At 42.2% G+C, this 9,761-nt stretch overlaps 1 protein-coding gene across 1 annotated transcript in view; it reads left to right on the top strand.

Moving 5' to 3' along the window:
• Positions 1–388: 388 nt before the first annotated feature.
• Positions 389–9,761, top strand: part of RIT2 (Ras like without CAAX 2) — a 280,882-nt gene continuing 271,509 nt past the window's right edge. The window contains exon 1 of the mRNA XM_048851256.2: positions 389–759. Within this exon, the coding sequence (XP_048707213.1) occupies positions 657–759 (103 nt within the window). The 5' untranslated portion in view covers positions 389–656. The remainder of the gene's footprint in view (positions 760–9,761) is intronic.

Genomic DNA, 9,761 nt, shown 5'->3' with positions numbered 1-9,761 from the left:
CTCAACACTTCTATCTGTGAATGATACGAAAACAATGGATGCTATGGAAAATCCTAAAGTGGAGAGGTTGTGTTATTTGTGAAATCATTGAAAAACAGAATAAAAAGAGTATTTTATAAAGCTGTCTCTTATTTTTCTGGAAATGAATCATTCAACCGAGTGCAAATCTGGCAACTTCAGTCAACACAGGTTAACGCCCCAGTGGCAAAGCAACTGGCTGTTACACCTCCATTCTCTCTTTAAAATAAAATAAGTTCTGCATTGAGAAGCTTAAGAATTAAGAGATATGTGATCAATTTTTTTCCCCCTGAGGCTCTACTTAGTTAAAATCTAAAGACATAGCAACACCCATATGCAGCAGAGCTCCTGAGTCTTACAAAACTGCTTCTGTCCAGGAAGAGACACATAGAGAGAATGATACAGAGATGGGAGGGGGCAGAGAGAGATTTTTATTGGAAGCTGTTAAAGTGGTTGCTATGAGACCTTCTCCAGATACCGCAGGAACAGCCGTGAGTGTGAGGCTGATAAATCATACCTCTTGTATCATACCTTTCTTTTTTTTTATTTATGCTGCTTTTATAGTTGTTTAAGATCAGAGCAAGCACTTGTCAGTTGCTTTTTCCTCCTTCTCACTCTCCTCTGGTCCCTTGTGCAAGATGGAGCTAGAAAATGAAATGATCAGCTCCTCCAGCAATTCTTCAGCAGGCTCCCGGGAGTACAAGGTGGTGATGCTGGGAGCAGGGGGAGTTGGCAAAAGCGGTAAGTTTTTAATTAACAGCAAGGGGTGGATCAGAGTGTAAACTTCTGAGAACAAGAATGGCTTGATAAGGGGCTTGTTCCCCACCACAGTTCAGTTGAAGATGGTTTGGATTAAAAAATATTGAAATTAACGACTGGGGCCATGAGTCAGCTTAATTTTGTTGCAGAGAAAAATGTTGTAATCCTTTTTTTTTCCTTAGCTAGCCTTCTCTTTCCTTTACAGACATTGGGGTCCAGTCAGCCTGCTGCTGTTAGCTTACTGTTCCGTTCTGCCTGTGACAATGCCACTGTGGCACTTTTTAAGGGGTACCGGCATGTTGGGCAGTGTAGGTGTAACTTGTGGGCCTGTAAATCATCCTTCATAGAGGCACGTGGGAGAGACCACTTGCAAAACCGACTGCCAAGTCAGGTCTGCAGTGGAAAGTGAGGAGGATGACACAGCTTCTAAGTTACTTCTTTACTGTGTGACATTATGGCTCTGCTGGTGGTACTTGCACCTCCTGTCTGGAAAGTTATAGGATGCATATCTGAGTGTCTCTCCAGGTCAGAAGGCTGATACCCAGCATATTTGAATATCGCTGTCCAGTGCTGGCAAGACATGATATTGTCTGCGGTGGCATCTCTTCAGAGGAGCTATGATTTTTTCTCCGGACGAGGTTTTCTTTTTCTCAGATATTATCACCTTTTGATTTATTGTCACTGACACTAACGTTCCCTGATCTTTAAAAAAAGCAAAGAAAAGACTTTGCTGAGCATGCAGTGTCTGCCTGGTAGCCAGCATATTTAACCCAGCACAACAAGTATATAATTAAATCTGCGGGAAATGACTATACAACTGGAATACAGTATTTCACAGACTAGCCTCCATGCAAGTCGGAGGGCAGACAGAATAAGCAAGCTGTAAAACTAAACTACTGATATTGCAGACAAGCCAAGCACTGTATGCGACCTACCTGGTAATACTAGATGTAGATAGTTATATTTTAAGCAGTGAGGACATCATTCTCTATATCCATATGCTATAGCCAGTGTTCCATTTGGTTTTAGTTTTAGGGTTGCATCCTTCATCTAAGAGGACTATACCCCCTCAATATTAATCTAACCAAGCCGGTGACAATTTTTGCAGTGGTATATTGAGAAACGATTGCTGTTCGCTACATAAAACATGAACAATTGGGCTTCTTATGTTAGTTTACTGCATGTATTTCCCAACTCACTTTTCTGCAGCAAGCAGGATCTCTGTGAAATATCTTTCCTTTGTAACTTTCAACAAAGCCATGCTTGTTTTTGCTGAGAGTATCCCAAAGGTGCCAGCAATTTTGTCCACCTTGTCTATGCAAGCACCATTTATTTTAAAAGAGCAGTTCCCCAACCGCTGTGACATTTCAAAGTAAAGATATACATGCTGCAATATTCATAATGGAATTGGATTGTGGGAGACGAATCTCAGATACAAATTAAGGAAACTTCAACAAGTTAATAATTTCTAGTATTTGAAACATCATGATGCCTACATGAAGCTTATTCCAACTAATCCAAATCTTCTTGGTTTGGAAATTAAATTGATGGCTTCATTTAAACAAGACTTCTTCTAATATTTTTGATCTTCTAATTTCCTGATCCAGCCCTGGCTGGAAGCAAGCAAAGCAGATGGAGTGTGTGGAGCGGGGCAGGGGGATTAGAACAAGGAGCAATGGTCTCAAGTTGCAGTGGGCAAGGTCTAGGATCCGATGAAGTGAGCTGTAGCTCACGAAAGCTTATGCTCAAATAAATTGGTTAGTCTCTAAGGTGCCACAAGTACTCCTTTTCTTTTTAGAAAACACTATTTCACTAGGAGGGTGGTGAAGCACTGGAATGGGTTACCTAGGGAGCTGGTGGAATCTCCATCCTTAGACATTTTTAAGATCATTTTTAAGGCCCAGCTTGCCACAACCCTGGCTAGGATGATTTGGTTGTGGTTGGTCCTGTTTTGAGCAGGGGGTTGGACGACAAGACCACCTGAGATCTCTTCCAACCATAATCCTCTATGATTCTATGAAAATTAAGAGTTATATTGCAAGCCCCATACTCACACTGAGTAATGCATTACTCCATAAACAGCCTCACTGAATTCCGTGGGACTACTCATGTTGTCAGTTATTGTTCAACATGATGATGGAGTTCACAATCTGTCCCCATATGAACATTTATTGACATTGAAAGACATAGATTTTGTTGAATTTTGAAGTAAAGGTAAAGTTCAGGCAATTCCTTATCTTATGCAAAATAACTCATAGACTCTAAGGTCAGAAGGGGCAATTATGATCATTTAGTCTGACTTCCTGAACATTTCAGGCCACAGAACCACACCCACCTATTTCTGTAATAGACCCGTAATCTCTGGCTGAGTTATTGAAGTCCTCAAACCATGGTTTAAAGACTTCAAGTTACTCATCCGTACATACAACACAGATATTGGCAGCTAGGGAACCTCTACTTCCTCACAAAAAGAAAAGGAGACGAAAGCTCATGCTCAAATAAATTGGTTAGTCTCTAAGGTGCCACAAGTACTCCTTTTCTTTTTGCGAATACAGACTAACACGGCTGTTCCTCTGAAACCTGTCTACTTCCTCACAGTCATTCCTGGCCTGGAAACTACACAGGAACTTATTCATTTGGTGTCACTGGTGTATTATGAAATCAATTATATAAAAAAACTCTGCAGATAAGTTTTTCTCTTCTTTTAAGCATCTGCACTTCTGGCTTTGTATGGATTTGTAAGGAGGAGGGCAGAAATATAATAAGAAAAATGGCTTCAAAGGGGTCTTAAGATGCCCCACCTAGATTTGCAAAGCCAAGACTTTTGGTTGCGTATCTTAAACACGATAAACTCAACAATCAAATGTAGGGGTTTTATTTATCACTAAGGTGCTTCTTTACTAGACTAGTGCCCAGTTCTGCTTTCATTTCACATTAATATCATTGGTATAAATGGAAGAAGAATGTGGCTCAACTTTACAAGTACTAGGGAAAATATCAGCAATAAAATACCAATCGTTATGCAAAAGAATCACCTGCTTTGGGATCATAAGAACATAAACAGCCATACTGGATCAGACCAAAAGGTCCATCTAATCCAGTATCCTGTCTTCCAACAGAGGCCAATGCCAGGTGCCCCAGAGGGAATGAACAGAACAGCTAACTTGCTCCAGGTTGGCAAAAGGTTTTGATCAAACCTAGGTGCAGTTTTGAATTAACCTGGAATGATTTATGGCTTGTACAGAAATCATGTGAGATTTTCTGTTAATCGTCATTTTGGAGGGGAAAATAACAGGTGAAATATACTGAAGTTTGTTCCTGTTCTGAAACTGAAAGTGAAATCTGGATGTTGTGAACCCATTTATATCAAATCCAAAATCATAATGTATATACACATTCCCATGAAGATGGCAACAAAAGTTGATTTAGTTGGGGTCGGTCCTGCTTTGAGCAGGGGGTTGGACTAGATGACCTCCTAAATTCTCTTCCAACCCTAATCTTCTATAATTTCTATGATTCTATGATTGAAAAGCCAATGGAAAAATAAGGGCAGAAGTCAACTGAAAATTGAGCTGTTACCAATGGGGCTGACAGATTTCTGCTGAAAATCCTGGTCCAGGGAGAGATGAAACATGGCTGGAACCCCAAACCTGAACGTTTTCAATCTTTAGGTGGAGTCAGCTTTGGGATTTGAATCTCAAGATAAAAACCTGTCACTGTAGTTTTAGTTACAGACTGGAATGCAAAACTAGCAGGAGCCTAGTTTCTGGTTCTGACTGGATAGTAGTGAACTGTTTTTCTTGCAAGATTGTGGGCTAAAATGGCAGATATCTTAGAAGAGCCAATCTCACAACACTTATCCCATTCAGTGTAGCAGAAATCTTACAGGAAGAGCTAATGAGATCTTAATGGTGGGGCACCCAAAGTTAAACCCTATTTCCAGAACCCAAATCTCGAATCCTATCCTAAATCCCAACTAAAATCAGATCTGAACATCACCTCTTAGCTCATCACTAGTTAAGAATAGTGATGTATTAACTTCAAAAGATTTTAAGGTTCTGAATTTAAGATCCCCAAATTTGCAATTTCATTCAACAAACAATAATTACATCGATTTTACTCTGGGGCAGGGAGAAGCCAATTTAGTCTTATGGGTTTATTTCAATTAAGGTACAGAAATAAAGCTACACAGGCATATTATAACTGGGCAAGTAGTTTCACTATAGTTAATGAGGAAGTAACAGTGTTCTGTCCTTCAAAGTAAACTGACCGCTGTATATTATATTTTGAAAAAAGAGATCCCATTCTGAGTTCTAGAGAAATACTAAAATGTTATTTCAAGCAGTTTGGGGCTGAGACTAAGTAAAGCCATTCATCATTCACTACTTTGATTCAAGATGGACCCAAAATCTGCACTTTGAAACCCTGCTGCCTTTGAGGCCATTTGGACCTGAAAGCAGATTTTGCATTGGCCCCTGTTTTATAATGATCTGTACTAAAATCCCATCTCCAAACTTATCCTGTGTTGTCTTGTAAGATTCACAAACCTTAGTTAGTCTTTTGACAAAGTGTGTGTATGTGAGAGAGAGAGAGAGATACTAGAGAGAGAGAGAGACTGGGTTTGTTTATAAATATTATTCATAGCTCTGGGCTTGGTTGGTGAATCTAGTTCCAGGAGAGACCCCAGCTAAGCAACACAGTCTAACCAGCTTGGTTTAATCACCTATTTTATTCAGTAATACACAAAAGATAAACAGAACAGCCTCTGAATTCTGCAGGCTATTCATTTCCAGCTTAATTTTAGCAACACCAATAATAATTAATTATAACACACTCTGTGAAACATTTGTATAAGCCTCTCAGGTAATTATTGCTAAGCCTAGCATAAAGAACAAACAAGTTGAGCTATCCTAACATTTGAATAAAATAACTCTGCCTCACAAGGGATGTTATTTCCTAAAGGATGCTTCAATCTGGTCAGATTTGTCTATCTCCTGAAAGAAGTCAGACCTGCTGAATGAACATGATCGGCTATGTTACTCATAATACCATTTAGACATAGCCAATCTATTGGTGGTAAAAGGTGCTGGATTGGAACATACTGGAGTTGCCCCCTCACCTGAGCTAAAGGGATCATGTCTTGGGTCAGAAGTAGAGCTTTTCAAAAACTTTGCATTGAAAGAGTTTTTTTAGAATGGAAAATGGCTTTTTTTTTCTCTCACAAGAAATGAGCATGCTTGAGAAGTGTTCAGGTTGTCATTGGAAAAATGAAAATCTGACTACGTAAATGTTCATGGGACTAGCAACCCCAAAACCCAAATATTTTCTGCCAGAAAACCCACACAATTTTTGATTGTCAGGTGTTCAACTAAAAACCAGAGAAATTATGAAGAATTTTTTTTTGCATGCACACACAAAGAAAAATGCCTTTCCTGACCCGATCTAGTCAGCAGTATTTAACTGTTCCACGGTCCATTCATTCTGTTCGCGCTCTCTGATGCCGACAGCTGAACAAATGCCCCAGTCCTGCAAACATTTAAGCAGGTGAATAGTCCATTGATTTCAGGATATTTTTCCAGAATCAGGACCAGCCTGGGTTTTTGGGAGGTGAAAATGTATGCTCTAGGAACTGGACTGAAACCACAAACTCATACCACTTGAGTTTATAAACAGTCTTTTAGTGGGGCAGTTTCTCTGTCCTGCTCTGCTCCCCCTCCAGGTAGTGCAAAGGAGTAGAGCTTGCTTTTCCCGGGGGATTTCTTCAGTGGTGGGGGGTCCTCAGGAAATGTAGTGACATTATAATGAGCTCGTACACCATCTGCCTTACAGGTACACCACAGGGTATATGTTAGGAAGTTGGCTGTAGCATTGTGGGCTCTGGTTAAGCACAACTACTGGATTGTCCCTTGGGGACTATTGCAAAGTGGTACAAGTTAGAGCACTCCCCAGGGTTCTACCAGGGCCAAGAAGAGAAACAAATCTCTGAGCATAAACTTGAGGAATCAGACAACCTGGTCCAGTAACTCCAGTAACAGTTTCAACGTTCATATCTGCACTTCAAACAAATTGGGCACAGTTCACCTCTGCTATAACTCAGTGAATTTAGATTTACTAGATTGGTGTGGCACAAAACATATCCACTATGCAATGTACACCACACAGTACTACATTTTGCAGAGTATTAGGTCTTAAACCTGCCTTGTGATCAATACAGGGGCAGCACTCACCCTCTACATATCACAGTGCAGGACTGGACTTTTGTGTGGTATTACACAATAGATCACAGCTGCTCAAGGAAGGGATTGATTTCTCTGAGTGGAGAGTGATGAGCACTCTGTGGATGCTACTGAAACGGAATAATAAGAACACATACAGGATTGTCTCAGATCAATCAGTAAAACTCGCCTCCACCATAAAATTCTTCTCCTTCCTTCTTTTCTAACCCACCTTCAAACTATCCTTTTAAGAGAAGGTCTAGGAAAAAAGACTGGCCTGTGGTGTCAACAAATGTGAGCTCTGCTCAACCTGATGGGAATGGCATGTCACTAGTTACATATTTAAACGACTCCTTAAATCATTTCAATAAATCCGTTTGGTTATAGTACAAAGTGGGGGTGAGGATGGGAGAGGGGATGCCTTTGAAAGTAGCTGCAGAAGTAAAAAACACAAAATGTGTGGTTGTGACCCTTGCAGGTGTGTAATTTTTAATCCTATGCCAGGCTATTTATCATGGGGTGCAGCATAGGGGAGAGCACAACTTTTAAGAGGCTGCTTTTTCCTCTCCCCCACATATGTGAGCAAAGCCTTGATTCTGCCCACAATGTGCCAGCCTGCTCGGCTCAGCCAGCACAGTGGAAGAAATAATCTGTACCTGACCCTGGGTTTACTCACATTACTTGCCCACAGATACAAGAGGAGAGACAGGGACCAGATTGTTACTCCTAGGCCATGTCTATGCTCCAAACGTCTGCTGGAATAGTTATGTCAGTCAGGGTTGTGAAGAGGAGAGATCCCTGGCCAACACAGCTAACCAGTCAAAAGCCCATAGTGCAGACACAGCTATAATTGCAACATTACACTTTTATCAATATATTTTGTAACAAGGCAGCCTGCCCCATTTAAAGGCCTGGAGGGTCAGCCCTGTACAATTATCCCTGCCTTGCTACGGCATTGCTGGATGCTTGGACTTAAGAGGAGGATGGGAGAGGAGCTCTCTCCCATCCCAGGGATATGAGAGAGGCATTGGATCCAGAAACCAACCCACCTGCAGAGATGGTGTATGCAACAGACATACCAGGGATAACAGTAGCCCCTCCCTACACTACCGCACAGATTAATCTATGAGGGGCTGGATGAGATAGAGGAGAGGGTTTCTGTGGCTGATGAGCATGGGGCAGAGGTCTTTACCCAACAGAGCAGCTCTCAAATTCAGATGACAAAATGCTTGCAGGTGCCGGAACTGGCTATGCTCCAGGCAGCAATAAGTGCTGTAAAATAGGGGCTCAAAGGTGAGCTTCCCTTGTAAAAGCAGAGAGGGTATTGATAACTGGAAAGCAAGAGCTGGGTTCTTTAACTAATGGGAAGCCGGAGAAGGCTGGGTTTAGAGACCAGGTCTTGTGTACTGAACAGTTTAAAGACATTCTGACAACCCCAGAAGAGGCCCCACAGCTCCAAGAGGGAGTAATGTGTAGTCTAGTGACAGAACTGTGTGAGCCCCTGGCAGAGATAAAGGCCAGGGAGCAGAAGCTTGAGGCCACATGATGTGCAGTGGGATGCCAGACGGTCCCTAATGGAGAAGCAGAAGATTGTAGTCACTGGCTCACTCCCTCTCAGTATACCTGGTGGCAACTGATAAACGAGCACCAGAAGACACTAAGGGAGAGGAGCCTTCTAATCTCGATGGTCAGTAAGCTTGAGGGGGAGCTAAAGCATCTACAAGCACAGAACCCACCACAGCCCTGAGGCAGAAGACATAAATAAATCAGATCTGAAGAGTACAGGAGAGGACCTTCTAGATTATAGAGCTTGCCCTCGGGCTGGGCAAGGGGGGTGGAAGAATGTAATAAGTGATCTGGGGCCAGCCAGTCCTGCTCAGTTAGCTATGTCCCTCAACACCTGTGCTGGGAGTTGGACTTAAAAGGAGGACAGCCCAGCAGTTGAGTGATGACTGGGGAAGAGAGCAGACAAACTGCTCCTACCTGGGCATGGGAAGCCTGATTGAGGGCTAGGAGCTCTCTGAGGAGTGTTCCAGCCAGAGCCCTTTGTAGGAGGGTGGGCCTGGACTGGATGATTGAACAGACCAGAGAACATGTACCTGTTGGGGGGTGCTGAGACAGCCCATTGCACCTTGGGCCTGCCTGTAAGGAAGGGGGCTGTATGCTGAACCTGACTAGGTCAAAGATTTCTTTCCTTTTGTGCTTTTGCTGTACTTTATCTAAGGGACTCTGTTACCCAGGGAGGGGTTGAATTTTCTAATGTGGCTTGGCTGGAGGGTCAAGTCATATCTGTGGCTGGAATAGTCCAAAGAACATGGTGGGGAAACTGAGGCAAAACGGCTGCAATGCCACACTGTGCTACAAGGGGGTGCTCTGGAATGGTGAGTCTTGTGATAAGTTTATTTCTCTTGGGGTGGGGCTGGAATAAGATATACCAGCAAAAGCAATTTTGCTAATTTACTCTGCATCCACACTCAGAGTGCTTTTCTGGTGTAGTCCTATACTGGCATAAAGCAGACATGACCTTAGACACAATCTTGTTCCTGATCTGCTCCTGGTTAAACACAACTACACATTGCCCCTTACTTAGACTTTTAGTAAAGCCACAATGTAGTTCCAAATGGCTTCTAGAGGTTAAAAAGTGTGGGTGAAATTCTGTCACCTGAACTCTCACTGAGTACTACCTTCTAGAATAAGTAGGTCACAATGATCTCAAAGACACAGTTAGAGGACTTGGGTACTAGCCAGCATGACTTAGCTTGAAAAACA

Source organism: Caretta caretta, chromosome 5 (assembly GCF_965140235.1).
Source record: "Caretta caretta isolate rCarCar2 chromosome 5, rCarCar1.hap1, whole genome shotgun sequence".
NCBI lineage: Eukaryota > Metazoa > Chordata > Testudines > Cheloniidae > Caretta > Caretta caretta.
Note: the sequence above shows the minus strand (reverse complement) of the source record. Positions and strands in the feature narration are given on the sequence as shown.